This window comes from Gopherus flavomarginatus, chromosome 2 (assembly GCF_025201925.1).
Source record: "Gopherus flavomarginatus isolate rGopFla2 chromosome 2, rGopFla2.mat.asm, whole genome shotgun sequence".
In the NCBI taxonomy this organism is placed as follows: Eukaryota; Metazoa; Chordata; order Testudines; family Testudinidae; genus Gopherus; species Gopherus flavomarginatus.
In genome coordinates, this window is record NC_066618.1 from 99,327,539 (window position 1) to 99,346,138 (window position 18,600).

The window sequence follows — 18,600 nt, forward strand, 5'->3', positions numbered from 1 at the left end:
AGATTGGCAAGAAACCTGGCTGCTCGTCTAGTCCATTTCAGGACCCAGAGAGAACAAAGCAAAACCCAAAAAACACAAAGGCTTCCCTCCACCGAGATTTGAAAGTATTTTGTTTCCTGATTGGTCCTCTGGTCAGGTGTGTCCGGTTCACTGTTTGTTAACCCTTTACAGGTAAAAGAGACATTAACCCTTAACTATCTGTTTATGACAGCCCAGTACCCAGAAGTGCCTAATCACTACTGAATATGCAGCTCTCAGTCAAGGTTTGGCCAGCCCCGGTGCTCTGACAGTGTGCTGGTAATATATTTCAATATAGGATCGGAAGGATATTTTGCAGCAAGAATGCTTAATATTTAAAAGAAAATAAGAACCTGAGCTGTTCTGCCTGATTTATAACTTTCTGTGACAGCCTTTATTTTCTGATGAAGTCAAAACCTGCTTCAGGATTGGACAGCAGCTAATGCTATGGAGAACCAATGGATCAGCAAGATAACCACAACCATGCCTTTCTTACACAAGGCACAGACATAACATCTGTCAACAGCCTAGAAACAGGACTTGATTAACCAACACTCAAACCTGCAACCAGATTTTACTAGTAAGTCCTTGGATACAAACCCACCCAATTTGGAGCAGGAGAGAATCTAAGGAAGAACACTTCTGTAATACATCTTTCCCCACTCACAAACGTAAAGAGACTATTTAACAGCATAGCCTAACATTTCTAGAAATACAATACTGTATGGGAATTTTATCAAATCCCTGTACAACACTAACGTATTATCCTGACTCTTTAAGTAACAACCCTATTTTTTCAGTGCATAACTGCTGCACTTTATAGCTTTCATCATTAATCTTTCAGCCATGGAGAGGATTCTGAATGCACAATTAGCATTCTGCCACCAAGTGAGGGCACATGGACAATGCCAGAGCATTAGGATACTAGAGATTATAAGGGCAACATTTTCAAAAGTGAGAATCCAGTCCTGGTGCCTCAAATTCAGGTGCCCAACTTGAGATACTTTTCAGAAGGCAGATGTTCAGCATCTTCTGAAAAATCAGATCCCTTTCAAGTTGTCTCAGAAGTTGGGCATTCAAAAATGAAGGCATTTAAAATTGCTAGTCACTTTTGGAACAATCCGGCATAAGTGACCTACATTAATGAGAAAAATTAGTCTTTTAGAAACTTTTAATTTATTGTACCTTTCATATGGACTTTGTGATTTTGCTGTCCTTGGGCTTCCTTGGGTTCTGAATTAAAGTGGAAACTGCTTCAGTCTTTAAATCCAGAATCCATCCTTTTGTAGGCATGTTATATTTCAAGTGTTACCATTTTTTCACACCATCTGTAGACCAGCAGTAGTAAAATACAGACTGATAGTATTTTAAGTGAGAAGCAATATTGATACTGAAAGCTGCAGAGGTTGGTGAAGTTTCTTATGAAAGCAAAGATCCATGTACAGAATGACTGAAGAACTATCAACAGAAGACAGAAGGAAGTGGTACTGCTCTGGTCCACAGTATCCTACTACCAGAAACTGTAAGACCTCATGTGGGTACAGTGGTGCATGTTGCTATATTTATTCCTTAAAAAGGGCTAATTAAGTGCAGAAATCACATTATAGTGGCCTTCACAAAGCACAGACTGGAAATAACTTTATTCAAACCTATGCAATTTGAAGTAGCTCTTTGCAAATTATGTCAGTAAAAATATCTGCCAAGAAAGTCACAAATAAAACAGAGGCTAATTAGCTGTAACGACGGATTCTTGAGGTCAAGCGAAATTACACCACGGATGGATTTAGCCCAAAACGTGCACATTTATCCATGTGACTCGATAAACTCGGGACAGAGCAAAATGCGTAGATCACCTCACATCTTTGTTCTCACCTATTGCTGCGATGATAGGACTAATGAAACAAGTTATCTTGTTAAAGGGACACCATCTACTTGAAAATAATATTTCTATCTGAACACTTTGTATCTGCTGTAACACCGAAGACTGCTGTAACTGAAAGAAGTTAGTCAAAAAAATATTTTTCTCCATTTTTCCCCAGGATCTCTCCTTTATTTTTTCACTTTGGGAATTTGACAGCATGTTATGTACAGCCTCTTCTGTATCAGAGGGGTAGCCGTGTTAGTCTGGATCTGTAAAAGCAGCAAAGAATCCTGTGGCACCTTATAGAAGAAGAAGAAGTGGGTATTCACCCACGAAAGTTCATGCTCCAAAACGTCTGTTAGTCTATAAGGTGCCACAGGATTCTTTGCAGCCTCTTCTGTGTTTCTCCTGTAGTCACAAAGAGTGGTATTTTGAACAGATTCTAAGGGACTTATGAGAACAAGTCCTATTGGCTTTTAATGGGAATTGTGCTCCTAATTCACTTAGACACTTTTGAAAATTTCATCCTTCCTAGTAGGAGTAATTGTTATTTTCACTGCAGTAGCCCTAAGAGGACTGGGTCCCATTGTGCTATGCTCTGTCCAGACACACTGTTGTATTAAATTGTATTCAAGTTGTTTTTTCACTCTCATCACTGTAGTGTAGCAAAGGAAGTATTTTGTCAAACAACGCACAGTCAACCTGTGGAACTCTTTGCCAGAGGATGTTGTGAAGGCCCAGACTCTAACAGGGTTCAAAAAAGAACTAGATAAATTCATGGAGTATAGGCCAATCACTGGCTATTAGCCAGGATGGGCAGCGATGGTGTCCCTCACCTCTGTTTGCCAGAGCTGAGAATGAGCAACAGGGGATGGATCACTTGATGGATTACCTGTTCTGTTCATTCCCTCTGACACACCTGGCATTGACCACTGTCAGAAGACTGGATACTAGGCTAGATGGACCTTTGGTCTGACCCAGTATGACCGTTCTTACAGTAAAAAACTGTCTCTGTCCCTACAGCTTACAGTCTAATGATCCTATCCTGCAGTGGTCCTGTGCAGGACTAAGAGTCACCACACACAGATCTGATTGCAGGAGCAGGGCTTAAATATCAAAGAACAGACCAAAGGAAAGGTATATAGAATACAGTATACAAGCAATAGGGTCAGGGTATTGCAATACTATCAGAAGGCAATTGTTGGTATGTCTGGTATATAGCTTATGGGAGAAAGAGACAATTGCATGGTTAAAAGCAACACAAGACATAGAAGCAGATAAGAAGGGAGCGGCCCAGCTGGTAAAGGACTTTAGGATACCAACAAAGAAGCTTGTGCTTTGTTGTGGAAAACAGGGAGCCACTGGAAAGATTAAGAAAAGTGATGTGGTGAGTAGAAAAGACGATCTAAGCAGTGACATTCTGACTAGACTGAAATGGGACAATGCAGGCTACAGGAAGGCAGAGAGGAAAAAGATGCAGTAATTAGGACAGCAAGTGACCTGGGTCCTGACAAGAACTTTAGCTCCTGAGATGATCAGTTATTCTTATTCATGTTTAAATTATAGTAGAGCCCAGAGGACCCGATTATGATAAAGGCCCCATTGCGCTTGGTGCTATACAGCTATAAAGTCAGAAATATTCCATGCCCTGGAATAGTCCATGCCCTGGAAATTTTATAACCAAAGTTTCTTCCCAGACTGTATCATTATCCTTTCCACAGAGCACCACCCTTCCTTGGGACAGCTGTACATTGTAGCCATCCTGCCAAGGAGGTGAGGAACTGCTTGGGGCCAAAACTGGTGCATAAACCTCTCCCTCAGCATGGCTATTCCTATGGTTTTTCTGAAGAGACTTCTCTGTCTCATACCCTAGTTTCCTACAACCATGGAGCCTCTCTCACCCTCCCTCATGTCCAAGGTAGAGTTATTAATTCACACCAGCCACAATGAGTCAGCAGGACTGACTCTCTGCAGGATTCCAAACTTGTTAACAGGTTACACCAGGGGTCGCAACCTTTCAGAAATAGTGTGCCGAGTCTTCATTTATTCACTCTAATTTAAGGTTTCGTGTGCCAGTCATACATTTTAACATTTTTAGAAGGTCTCTTTCTATAAGTTCTATAATGTATAATTAAATTATTGTTGTATGTAAAGTAAATGAGGTTTTTAAAATGTGTAAGAAGCCTCATGTAAAATTAAATTAAAATGCAGAGCCCTCTAGACTGGTGGCCAGGACCTGAGCACTGTGAGTGCCACTGAAAATCAGCTCGTGTGCCGCCTTCGGCACCCATGCCATAGGTTGCGTACCCCTGGGTTACATCCTGCCCCAGTGCTTTATCAGAAGCTAGATTCTTTTTTTAAATTGGTCAATTAAAAATATTCAAACTGACAGCATCTCTTTAAGTCAAGCGCTGTTCGTAGCAAGTAAGAGTAACTCCATGAATGAATATTAGAAATTAGGTTTCTGTCTCTGTGCTGCAGCATTTTAAGAATATTTTAGGCAGGAATTCCTAGCAACCTTCTGAAAGATTGAGCTTCTCCACTGAAAGAATGAACAGCTTAAAGCATGTAAAAACTTGTAACAAAAAATCCCTACAAAATATTAGACTAACAGACGTATTGGAGCATAAGCTTTCGTGGGCCAATACCCACTTCATCAGACACATGTAGGTGAAATTTCCAGAGGCAGGTATAAATATGCAGGCAAGAATCAGTCTAGAGATAACAAGGTTAGTTCAATCAGGGAGGATGAGGCCCTCTTCTAGCAGTTGAGCGTGAACACCACGAGATAAGAAACTGATTTTGTAGTTGGCTAGCAAGTCACAGTCTTTGTTTAATCCTGAGCTGATGGTGTCAAATTTGCAAATGAACTGATGTTCAGCAGTTTCTCTTTGAAGTTTGGTCCTGAAGGTTTTTTTCCTGCAGGATGGCTACCTTTAAATCTGCTATTGTGTGTCCAGGGAGATTGAAGTGTTCTCCTACACGTTTTTGTATATTGCCATTCCTAATATCTGACTTGTGTCCAGGGGGGAGGAATAGCTCAGTGGTTTGAGCATTGGCCTGCTAAACCCAGGGTTATGAGTTCAATCCTTGAAGGGGGCCACTTAGGAATCTGGGGCAAAAATCAGTACTTGGTCCTGCTAGTGAAGGAAGGGGGCTGGACTCGATGACCTTTCAAGGTCCCTTCCAGTTCTAGGAGATTGGTATATCTCCAGTTTATTATTATCCTTTTATGTAGGATTGTCCAGTTTGGCCAATGTACATAGCTGTTGGGGGAATCCAGGCCCCAAGTAACTGGCAATATGGCATGGGGTTAAAAGTTTACATTCTCAGGCCTGCTAGCTAGCATGAGTATATGTAATCATTTATCATTTTCTTTTGTTCTTTTGTTTATGGTACAAGATGTAATCGATTAAGGGGGGGGTCAGTAGTATGGGTTAAGGATATAGTTAATTAAAAGATCCAGTAGTTAATGAATAGTAAATGATGAATTGTAGCACCTGTGAACATCTTTGTAAACAAGTAAGGTATATAAGACATGGCAATGGATAGTGATTCGTGCAGGATTTGAGACTGATTTCCCCCTGTGCCTTATTTGATTCAAATAAACTTGCTTCTCCACTCTGGTGTGGTCATTGGGAATACGTACACCGGGCAAACAAACCCCAACTGTTGCCCCCCTGCAACAGCTTTGGCGAGCCAGGTAGGAGGTCTGAGGCTGAAAAAATTGCCTTGCCCGGACCCTCTCCGGTGGCCGACGGCTTGTGACAGTCGCTGATGCCCAGCGCGCACCGGTGCTTTCACCGGGGGTTTCGGCGAAGTCTGGTACGGTCGACCCCGAGAGGCACAACGGTGCAACGCCCCAGAAAGTGGAGAAGCTTTGGTCCCGAGCGACAGTGAGGAACTGGTCTCGGGGATAAGGTAGGATATAAGTTAAAAGGTTTAATCTGTCACCTGTTAGGAACTTGGGGACGCCCAGGGTCTTCCTGTAAGGAAATGGGGCAGGGACAGTTACAGGATAAGGTAGCATGCACGCCTTTAGAATGCATTCTGGTTGCATTCTGGGTAATTGGAAAATCTTTGGAATGGATCCACTAACTAAAGGTAAACTAAAAAGATATTGTACAATAGACTGGCCTCAATATCAGCTGGAGGATCAGGAATGGTGGCCACAGGAGGGTTTGATTAATTGTAATACGATCCTTCAACTTCTCTTATTTTGTCAGCGCACAGGTAAATGGAATGAGCATATGTATGGTCAGATATTTATGTCATTATGGAACAGAACAGATATTTTGAAGCAGTGTAATTTGATTCCAACAGGCTTAGGAAAAAGTTGTGAAAATGTTTAAAACTCATTATTTACTGTAATAGCAGGAGCAGGGTCACATTCGGCCACAGCACCCCCACCGTATGGTGACAAAATCCCCTCAGCCCCGCCAACTGAGCCCTCCACAGGTTTGTACCCTTTAATTACTGAAACCCGAATCGCTCGCAGTGCTACGGCTACTCAGGATGCAACCGCTATGCAAGTGTACTCTCATGTTCTTTTTAATCCTGTGGATTTAGCGGCTTTCAAAGCGCAGGCAGGGGAATTCTCAACCAACCCGTCCCGATTTATCTCAGTTTTTGAAGGCTGTCTGGTTAGTCATAAACCTGACTGGGATGACTGCCAGGTACTTTTACGAACACTCCTCTTTGAGGTGGAGCGGGACCAGGTTTTAGCTAAAGCACGGGCAGAGGCAGAACGGAGACATGAGCAGGATCCTACCACTAAGGAGGCAAAAGATCAGGTACTCTACACCCATACACGCTGCTAGCCTCTGTGGGGGGACAGTATTCATGTTTCTCAGTTCTTGATTTAAAGGATGCCTTCTTCACGATTCCGGTGGACCCCCAGTCCCAGGAAATTTTCTTCTTCGAATGGGAAGACGCAAACAAGAATAAAAGGCAGTTGCGTTGGACGGTGCTGGCACAAGGATTTAAGAACTCCCCCACTCTCTTCGGTCAAGCTTTATCTCGGGACTTGGAAGAATGAGAAAATGAGAACAAAGTCCTTCTCCTGCAGTACATTGATGATTTATTAATAGCAGCAGTGGGACTAGAACTATGTCTCCAGGCAACCATAAGTCTTTTAAACTTTCTCGGGCTGCGGAAGTATCGCGTGTCAAGAAATAAAGCCCAAATTGCCCTCCCTGAAGTACGTTACCTAGGCTTCCAGATCTACTCCCCGGAATCACAAGCAGCTTAGAGCATTCCTGGGAATGGCAAGATTTGGCCACATGTGGATTTCAGATTTTGGACTGCTAGCTAAGCCACTGTATGAATGTGTTAAAGGGACCGATCAGGAACCATTTTTCTGGACAACAGAGGCAAATAATGCCTTTACCTTAATAAAAAGAAAATTGATGGAAGCCCCAGCCCTGGGTCTGCCCGATCTTTCTAAGCCCTTCCAATTGTATGTACATGAAAGAAGAAGGGTGGCCCTGGGACTACTTATACAGTTATTGGGCTCTTGGAAACGTCCAGTGGCTTATTTCTCCAAACAATTGGATCAGGTTGCTAAGGGGTGGCCGGCATGCTTACGGGCAGTTGCAGCTACAGCTCTGGTGTTAGAGGAAGCAGAAAAACTGACTTTGGGGGGGGCTGTCCAAGTATAAACTCCACATATGGTACAAGCCTTACTGGACACAAAGGGGGGTCTCTGGCTCACCCAAGCTCAGGTAGCCCGGTATCAGGCTAAGCTCTTAGAGAACCCCGAAGTTACCCTGCAGGCTTGCCCCTCCCTTAACTCAGCCTCCTTGCTGCCAGAAACAGAGGGTCAAGAACATGACTGCTTGGAAGTTATAGATGCCCAGTATTCCAGCCGTCAGGATTTAAAAGATCAACTTCTCCCTAACGCAGACTATGAGTGGTACACGGATGGCAGCAGCACTGTTGTAAATGGACTTAGAAGGGCAGGCTATGCTGTTGTGTCTCTCCATGAAACTGTGGAGGCAAAAAGCCTGCCCTCCCCCAGGACCTCAGCCCAGCTAGCTGAAATAGTGGCTTTAACTCGTGCGCTTGAATTGTCAAAAGGAAAAGGAGTTAATATCTTCACGGACTCTAAATATGCTTTTGGTGTGCTGCATGCCCACGCAGGTCTGTGAAAACAAAGGGGATTACTGACAGCTCAGGGCTCTCCGGTCAAGCATGGGTTACAGATTCTTCAGCTTTTGGAAGCCGTACAACTCCCCTTAAAGGTAGCAGTAATGCACTGCAAGGCTCATCAAAATGAGAATCACAGTATTAACCGAGGAACACTGCTAAAACTGTGGCTCTTAAACTTGTTAAAAAGATTTTTCCTAGATTTGGCCTGCCTCGATGAATGGAGTCTGACCAGGACAACACTTCACCTCAAAAATTGTCCAGAATGTCTCGGATATCCTCCAGCTCAACTGGAAACTTCACACCCCTTGGAGGCCACAGGGCAGTGGAGTGGTAGAACGCACTAATCAGACACTCAAGAGGCACTTAGCAAAAATATGTCAGGAAGCGTCTTTAAAGTGGCCCGATGCCCTACCCTTGGTTTTACTTCGCATTCGGGCTCTTCCTAAGGGTAGAACTGGTTTAAGCCCCTTCGAGATTATGTTTGGAAGGGTATGGCCTATGAATGGTACCCCGATCCTGCTAGGGGAATGGGAGGTTGGGTGTGGACATTTGTCTCAGTATATGTGTTCTCTGTCTGCTGTTTTATGTTCTCTTCACAGGTACGTGAGGGACTCTCAGCCACTCCCTTTGGATGCACCTGTCCATTCCCTACAGCCTGGTGACTTCGTCCTCGTCCGTACCTGGAAGGACGAACCCCTCCAGGAAAAGTGGAAAGGACCCTATCTCGTCTTACTGGTGTCCCACACGGCGGCTAAAGTAGAGGGACACAAAAGCTGGATTCACTACTCCCGACTAAAAGCTGTACCTCCGCCACAGAATCCAGACCCCGAGCAGTGGACGGTTCAGCCTACTGGGACCGGAGCACTGGAAGATTTGGGACTCAAGTTATTATTTACAAGCAAATAACTTTAATTTGCCATGTTTTTAATACTTGTATGGGTGTTTACTGTTTCTGGACAGCTGGCCCCTTTATTCTTCCGCTCCCCGGAAAATAACTGGTGGGCCCTTTTAGCTGTCACAGCCTCCAATTCTTCCCACTTTTGTGTAGGGAGTGGTTACACTTTAGGGTCTGTATTTGCTACTTCTTTTGTGGGGGTGGCTATGCCCTTGCAAGAAATTCACAAATATACTGAACTTGCTGGTTTCAATATTAAATTGACAGCTGGGCATCCGTCTCAGTTTGGTTCTATCTCAAGTCCTAAGCCCTATACAAACCAGCATCGTCTTCAGATTAGGCTAATGGCCGTGTCCTCAAATGTTACTTCCTGTTTTACTATTGTAGGGGCATGGAAGGTTGTACTAATTTAACCAACCATGAGATGAATTGTTCTGTTTCCCCAACCCCAACTTCTTATTTTTATGCACACTTATACCTTCCCCGTGGGTGGTTTTTGCTCTGCGGACTAACCGCATTTACCTATGTCCCAGCTAACAGTTCAGGAGGCCCTTATTCTCTCGGACGATTAACCATGGGGGTTGTCCCTGGCCATGCTCTAGTTTTACAGACACCTGGACCTACCCGAGCCCGGAGGGCTCGGCATGGCCTGCCTCTGGACGAAACATGTGATTCTAAGGTAAATCTGGTGTCTAAATCTCAGGCCATAGCCCTTGATACTTCATTGGTCGGAGTCCCAGGCCTGGCCTTATATGCAGAACTCCAGCTTGCAAAAGTGGCCTGTGCCCTCGCCAAATCCATTAACCTAACTTTCACTTTAATCTCTGACTTGGCCTTGGAACTCACAGGGGTTCAAGAAGGGGTACTCCAAAATCACGCGGCAATAGATTACCTCCTCTTAAGGCATAATCATGGCTGTGAGGAATTTAAGGGTCTCTGTTGCTTTAACCTTTCTGATCACAGCCAAAGTATTGAAAATAGACTGGCTAAGTTGCGTGACATTGTCACTCATATAACGCAAAATAGTGATAATGATTGGTGGGGTTCTTGGGGTTTTCGTAATTGGTTTGGGTGGCTCAAAAGCATTTTTACCTCCCTGCTAGTGGTGATAGCAATTGGTTTGCTCTTCTGCTGTGGTCTGCAGATAGGAGTGCCTTGCTGTAAAAGTTGTCTTTCTGCCCTCTGTCAGCCAACAGAAATGTACCCCCTTAGGGCAGTCTCGCTGCCAACATCAGGTGGCCTACCTTTCAACCTTGTTCTAAGTAATGAATATGAGAAAACTCAACGGAAGGCCTTTGAGTATTCTCAAAGGGGGGATTGTTGGGGGAGGCCAGGCCTCAAGTAACTGGCAATATGGCGTGGGGTTAAAAGTTTACATTCTCAGGCCTGCTAGCTAGCATGAGTATATGTAATCATTTATCATTTTCTTTTGTTCTTTTGTTTATGGTACAAGATGTAATCGATCGGGGAGGGGGTCAGTAGTATGGGTTAAGGATATAGTTAATTAAAAGATCCAGTAGTTAATGAATTGTAAATGATGAATTGTAGCACCTGTCAACATCTTTGTAAACAAGTAAGGTATATAAGACATGGCAATGGATAGTGATTCGTGCAGGATTTGAGATTGATTTCCCCCTGTGTCTTATTTGACTCAAATAAACTTGCTTCTCCACTCCGGTGTGGTCATTGGGGATACGTACACTGGGCAAATGAACCCCAACTGTTGCCCCCCTGCAACATAGCAAAAGAGGCAATGCTGGCACATGATGGCATATATTACATTGGTGCACATGCAGGTGAATGAACTGGTGATGAGGATGATCTGGTTAGGTACTGTGATGGCGTCGCTGATGTAAATATGTGGGCAGCGTTGGCATTGAGGTTTCCTGCATGGATTGGTTCCTGAGTTAGAATTACTACGGTGCGGTGTGTGGTTGCTGGTGAGAATATGCTCAAGGTTGGCGGGTTGTCTGTGGTCGAGGACTGGCCTGCCACCCAAGGCCTGTGAAAGCAAGGGATTGTTGTCCAGGATGGGTTGTAGGTCACGGATGCTGCATTGGAGAGGTTTTAGCTGAGGACTGTAGGTGATGGACAGTGGAGTTATGTTGGTTTCTTTCTTGGACTTGTCTTGCAGCAGGAGGTTTCTGGGTACACATCTGGCTCTGCTGATTTGTTTCCTTATTTCCTTGTGCGGGTATCATAGTTTTGATAATGCTTGGTGAAGATCTGATTCTTGCCTGCATATTTATACCTGCCTCTGGAAATTTCCACTACGTGTGTCTGACGGAGTGGGTAGTCACCCATGAAAGCTTATGCTCCAATACGTCTGTTAGTCTATAAGGTACCACAGGACTCTGTTGTTTTTTACAGATCCAGACTAACACAGCTACTCCTCTGATACTCTTCAAAATATTAATAGAGTTACAGCAATCATGACAGAGACGATTAGCTCTACATTTACTAAACAAAGCAAATATGCCCAATAAGTTGCACATTTCCAACTGAAAAAAATTCCCATATTTCTATAAATCTTTGTACATGGTTCCTTTGATTTTGATTAAAACTAACACATTTTGCTGATGGCTTATCAGGAACGTTCACTTCCTAAGCGATAAATGCTGCACTGATCTACTGTACTCTGTCAGCAAAACCACTATCATTCCTGAGAATGCCTCTGAAAAGCTGCAGCCTTATTTTACGTAAGTGCACATACATGCACCCCTTCCCAGTCCATGAAGTTCCCACTGAAATGCATAAGAGATGCAGAATTTGACTAATCTGCTCATTTGCTGCACTCAGCAACAAGGAATGTATTCTGCTGATTCACATTCTCACCCGGTGGTTACTCTAGTTAGTGGAAATTGTCACATTGAGATCCAATGGATACAGTGTAGACTAGCTAGGCAGCAGCTAAGTAAATAAGCAAATGAAGATATATGTAAGTTATTATTACCTTTGCTCCACAGAGAATGAAAGTAACCTTTGTCCAAAGGCTGATTAAGAATCAAAAGGCAAAATGTCAGGTTTCCTATAAAAAAAGAGATGATAGTGCTCATTAACAAGTAAATTGACTTCTCCCCTAATTGTCTTTGTTTTGTTTGCACCTAACATCCCTTCCTATTTAATGTTAGGCTAGAAACTTTGGAGCACACTTCACTAATTGCCCTTCTTCTTAGGTATCATCATTTCAGATATATAGAGGCAGCCAGACATTCATTAGAAACATTTTACTTGGTAGTTATTTTAGCAAGTCCTTTTCATTTATAACAGTTTTTCTTTGCTAATGGGCCCCCTCAATAAGATCCCATGTCTGTGCTACAATCTTGTTCAAACCTCTGTCTTCCTGTTGCTGCCTGTGCTTGACATTTAATGGTATTAGCATTTGGGGAGTGCATGTGTTCTATCAACAGCAGAGGCTGTTGCTGTCTCAAGATAAAGTTCTCCTCTCAGATCTACTCAGAAGATCTAGGCTCTGATTGTCTGTTCTCCCTTCAGGTGCAGTATTCCTGTTGACATCAACAGCATCTGCACCTGTGTGGAGAATGGATAACAGCAGTCAAGATTTGCTAAACGGAGCTGGAAGAACTTTGCCATTAAACTGTTAGTTAACACACTTAGGGAGCACTGTGAAAAAAGTTATACAAGCTAAGAGTTCTGAGAGACAGAAAAGACTGCAGGTAAATTATTCAGCATTACTGTTAATTATTTATTAGTATTACCGTCTGGACCAGAGCCCCACTGTGCTAGACACTGCACAAACACAGAACAAGGAGATGTTCCCTGCCTCAAATAGCATACAATTGAAGAAAAAAACACAGGGAACATACTTAACAAGATATAAGTATTTTACCAACACATATTCTTTTTAGCATATGTCTGTTATCATGGTGATTCCACCGCCTAAATCTTACTCCTGGAAACAGACTATCATCAACATGCAGCTCAGCAAGTAACTAGTCTGCATTCCCACAGCCTGAACTGGCTTATAAGCCCCACCATCCGTAGACTTTGTCCAACACAAGCAACAAAAATTAACATACAAAATGCTAAAGTTTTTAAATAAATGGATACTTGCTATTCCAGACTGTGGCTCCAGGGAGCAAATGTAACCCCCATGCCTTATTAGGGTTGCATATGCTGGGAATAGCGTTTATTTCATTTCCTAATTATCTATCTTTGAATAGAACTTTCCCCTGGAGCTTGATTTCCTTAAGCTACCAGGTTAATGAAGTCTATTTGACCATGTGAAGCCAATGTAATTGCAAGGAGAAATGATCTATCCCTAGAAGGTCTTCCGTGCCTCTTAGCACATTTAGTAGGGCAGAAGAAAGAGTCATGTGGGAGTATGAGGAAACAAAAGTGAAGAAAATCTCTGCAATGTGCATGAAAATCTTGGCATAAGTTGAGCCACAAATGAATGTGCATGAAAGGTAGCAATGGGCAATTCACTAAAAACTACATCAGTCTCACAACAGGGCAAATCAGACCATGAATGTACAAACATAAAACAACTTTTCACCTAAGTATCGTTATATGCTGTGATGTGGCACTGGAATGATATGCTGGAAGAATCACATGCTCACCACCAATGGGGATGACATTATTGAGATAAGAGCACCAGAGCTCTGCTATAAATGAGAAGCTGCAGCCTGGCTCCTGCTAGACTCAACAAAGAAGACGATCAGAAGAGAGGTCAGCAAAGCATAAGATTCAATACTCACTTATCTTTTATTGCAAACATCTGAACTGAGTCGTCGTAGGCTTGTATTTACTTACATACACCCTGGGTGTCATTACAGTCTTGGCCTTTACCTCATCACAGTACTTTCTGATGGGTGGTGTTATGCAGAACCTAAACTGCTGAGCATGATGAGGACTGCTCCCCATTTCAGCACTTTGTTGATGTTGCTCTACTCTTCTGCCCATTCGCTCTATAATCTGCAGTAGGGTAGAAGCTAACACCAAATATGTATGGTAAGAGAAGAGAAGAGTTGAGGAGACCACAGTAAATAAATGAGAGGTGGGTGTAGAACTGTCTTCCATCCTGAGTTTGAATGTGTCTTTACCGTGTACTTGAACTGACAGAGACAGATAGGAACAACACAGCTGAGAATGGTGAACCATGGCCACTGGGAGCTGTGGGGGGCCATGCCTGTGGATGGCCAATGTCAGCAAAACATTTTGTGGTCCGCAATCAGACTACTCTGATGAGCCGCATGCGGACCAAGGGCCACAGGTTGCCCACCGCTGCTTTAAACCACAGCAAGTGAAAAATGACTAAATATTAATATTTGTGCCACCAAAGCAAGCACAAACATTAACATTGTAGCAGTGCTCCCTGTTCTGATATACAACTAACCAAAAAGGACCAGATCCTCAGCAGGCATAAATTGACAGTGAAGTGTAAACTGGAGCTACAACAATTTACACTCACTGGGAATCTTGACTAAAAATGGCTATTAATAAAAATGGAGATTTCTGATAAATGTGAAGACCACAGAGAAACTTCAGCTAGTGCAATCTATAGCAGCCCTCTTGCTAATCAAGAATGATTGTTAAGAGTACACTACAGCATTGCTCCATGAGCTCTATGGGTTTCTCATTTGAAAAAAATCCACTTCCACCTCTTCATCTTTAAAATCTTTTAATAAGTTACGAAGAATCTATCTCATGGGCCGCCTGTCCATCCATTACTCAAAAACGGAATTAGCACGAACTGAAGGTTAACCAACCTGGGCTGGGCTGGACTAACAGGGGAAGAAAATTCCATAGTCAAGGGTCCAGCAGGGAAAATAACTTGCCGGCAATCCCCTGATATGGAGCTCTCTCCTGAGAGGACACGTATTGATCTCAATTGCTGCTGAGGTGCACAGGGAGAGAGTTGGTCCCTCACGTGGCTTCTTACAGTTTTAGTGCAATTCTCTTTTATTATGTACTTTTCCTGTGGACTTTATTATTGCAGACTTTACAAATCAAGCCATCTGTAGCGTGAGGAGTAAAAAAATAAATACTTGCATACAACATAAAGCTTAAAATATAAGATGCTCACTTTATTTTGGTCCTTATGGCATACACAAAAAAGAAAAGGATCAAAATCCAACAATGCCAGTCCCTTCATAATCTCAGGAAACCGATCCTGTGGGATTTCACGTTTGATTCCTAATTTTGGTTTTACCTTCTGATTTTTAAAAAACCTCCATCTATTTAACCAACTACATGTTTGTTTGTTAATATCCAATCGTATCCATGTTTTCCTATTTGCTGCTTATAGATCCTTACCCACTTTTCTGTGACAATACACATCATTTTCAAACACTGTCCTCAATATTCACGGGCATAGTTTATGGGCACAAATTATTATAGATGCACAAATGTGTCACAGTCAGTTATACCCATAAAACTACAGGTATAAATGTGGGGACAGAGTTCAGGCAGAACTGATCATTTGGCTCACACTGTTTTGTTAGGTCTTCCTAAAGGAACTTTCAGTCCTTAGTCTTGAATAAGTCCTGATAATTTTTATGTCAACAACAAAGTATGACTTCTGTTCACTCTCTTTTCTAGATTGCAAATAAGTATGTTAAACAGCAATACTCGTATTTACCCCGGCATACTCCCACTTAACTATTAACCCCTTTCAGTTCTGAAAATTGGTCACATATCTGTCCTCTTTGCTTTCTAACACTTACCCAATATTACTCCTCCTCTGAGTTTTCTTAGTAGCTGCTTGTAAATGACTTAATCAGCTTCTGAATCTCTATATAAATTATATCTAATATTTTCCCTTTATGCATTATTTAATTCTTTCAAAAGAATTCCAATGTCTTTGAGAGACACAAATTTACTATTATAATAGCCTTTCTGGCCTGTCCCTATTATCTGACACTTACCTAGGTGCACCATAAATATTTATAATATCATTATACTTTTTTTTAATAGATTGTCCCTTGCTATACACCAGTCTGCAGGCTATCTGGCTCTCACAAAATCAGCACATATATTTTTAAATATCAGCTTTGTCTGAGATCTAACATAACATATACCCCTTCCTTATTTCCCTTGGGTATCAGAAAAATATCTTAAGTTACCTTACATACTATGAGTTTCTTTTCTGTGTTTTGAGGCTAGAAGAAGTTTTTATTACATCAAATAAAAAGGCCTTTGGGGAAGACAAGTACTACACTTGTTCTTAGCGGAATGATTTAAGCAATAAGACAAAATAAGACATGTGTTGTGCTAAGATACTGCCATGCCTTTGGGTGCTACTGAAGTATGAATCCAAAGGCTGAGCAACTTCAACCATACAAAGGGTCTCCTGTCAACAAATAATATTTACATTTCATTGCTTGTCTAAAGAACCACCATTTCTTTACCATTCCCAGTGATCTGATGGGTGGTATTCTAAAGGGGGAAGAGGAGAGGAAAAAGGAGAAGAGATGCTCATTTCCATGAAAAGAGGAAATTTTACCTTCTAGAAAATACTGCATGAGTCTAAACAGAAAGTTGCAAAGTAAAAGGAAATAAGATATACAAAAATGAAAATATTTCCTCCTCCCCTGTAAAGGATATTTCAGGGATCTGGACCATATAAATACCAAGATAGATAGAAAATAGATGGTAGTCCAAATCTAGGCTGATTTCTGCACCCCTCATCAAAGACTCTTAAATAAAATATGCTGTCATGGGATAAGGGAAGGTCCTCTCATGGATGAGTAACTGGTTAAAAGATAGGAAACATAGGGTAAGCATAAATGATCAGTTTTCAGAATGAAAAGAGGTAAATAAGCAGTGTCCCCCAGGGCTCTGTACTGGGACAGTAATGTTTAACCTATTCAAAAATCAAGCACAAATAAAGTCATAAATGATCTGGAAAAAAGGGTAAACAATGAGGTGGCAAAATTTGCAGATGATACAAAACTACTCAAGACAGTTAACTCCAAAGCAATCTGTGAAAACTTACAAAAGGATCTCAGAAACCTGGGTGACTAGGCAACAAAATGGCAGATGAAATTCATTGTTGATAAATGTAAAGTAATTCACATTGAAAAACATAATCCCAACTATACATACAAAATGATGGGAGTATAAATTAGCCATTACCACTCAAGAAAGAGACCTTGAAGTGATCATGGATAGTTCTCTGAAAACATCCACTCCATGTGCAGCAGCAGTCAAAAAAGCTACCATAATGTTGGGAATAATTAGGAACACATAGATAAGATGACAGAAAATATCATTATTACCTCTATATAAATCTATAGTATGCCTACATCTTGAATAGTGTATGCAGATGTGGTCACCCCATCTCAAAAAAATATATATTGGAATAGGAAAAGGTAAAGAAAAGGGCAATAAAATTATTAGGGTTATGGAACAGCTTCTGTATGAGGAGAGATTAATAAGACTGGGACATATCAGATTGGAAAAGAGACGACTAAGGTTGGATATGATATAGGCTATAAAATCATGACTGGTTGGAGAAAGTAAATAAGGAAGTGTTATTTATTCCTTCTATAACACAAGAACTAGGGGTCATCGAATGAAATTAATATGCAGCAGGTTTAAAACAAACAAAAGGAAGTATTTCTTCACATGACACACAGTCAAATGGTGGAACTCCTTGCCAGAGGATGTTGTGAAGCCCAAGACACTAACAGGATTTTAAAAAGAACTAGATGAATTCATGGAGAATTGCTCCATCAGGGACTATTAGCCAGGATGGATGGGGATAGTGTTTCTAGCCTCTGTTTGCCAGAAGCTGGGACTGGGCAACAGGGCATGGATCACTTGATTATTACCTGTTCTGTTAATTCCCACAGAAGCACCTTGCATTGTCTACTGTCAGAAGACAGGGTATTGGGCTAGATGAGCCAGTATGGCCATTCTTATGTTCTTATTCAACTGTAATGATAGAAGAGCTATGAGACCTGGCTAAAAAACAAGCTTTATTCTGGTGGGACAATGTAACTTACAGTGAAGGTAGTACATGCTTTGTGAGGATAGAGGGCTTCAGTCTTCAGGTACTGTCATTTCATGGGTAAATACCCACTTTGTCAGACATGTCTTGTTTTCTGCTTACCCCACCACATCTATCTGCAGGAATGGATCCCACACTGCTCTCCACTACTCCGCTAGCTCACGCTAGCACGGCAGTTATAGTTGCCTGACGCGGTATCCAACATGGAAAGCAGCAACATTAAATTGCTTTTGGCATTCACGGAGGAGCTAGCACAGAGTGGTGGGATCACATAATTATGCAAGTTTGGGATGATGAGCAGTGGCTGCAGAACTTTCGGATGCAGAAAGCCACCTTCCTGAAACTGTGTGATGGTCCTGCCCCAGCCTTCTGGTGTAAGGACACCCAAATGAGCGTTGCCCTCTCAGTGGAGAAGTGCGTGGTAATCGCAGTGTGGAAGCTGGCAACTCCAGACTGCTACCGGTCAGTAACGAACCAGTTTGGAGTGGGAAAGTTGACCGTTAGGGCTGTGCTAATGCAAGCGGGCAAGGCCATTAATTGCATCCTGCTGCAGAAGACCGTGACTCTTTGCAGCGTGCACGAAATTGTGGATGGCTTTGCAGAAATGGGTTTTCCTAACTCTGCAGAGGTGATAGATGACACACATATTCCAATTCTGACACCAGACCACTTTGTGACTGAGTACATCAATCGGAACTT

At 42.2% G+C, this 18,600-nt stretch overlaps 1 protein-coding gene across 3 annotated transcripts in view; it reads right to left on the reverse strand.

Annotated features, from left to right (window-relative positions):
* Positions 1 to 18,600, reverse strand: part of TPK1 (thiamin pyrophosphokinase 1) — a 497,034-nt gene that overhangs the window by 403,870 nt on the left and 74,564 nt on the right. For all 3 annotated transcript variants that reach the window (XM_050937807.1, XM_050937809.1, XM_050937808.1), the window contains exon 3: positions 11,878 to 11,952. In XM_050937807.1, the coding sequence (XP_050793764.1) occupies positions 11,878 to 11,952 (75 nt within the window). The remainder of the gene's footprint in view (positions 1 to 11,877; positions 11,953 to 18,600) is intronic.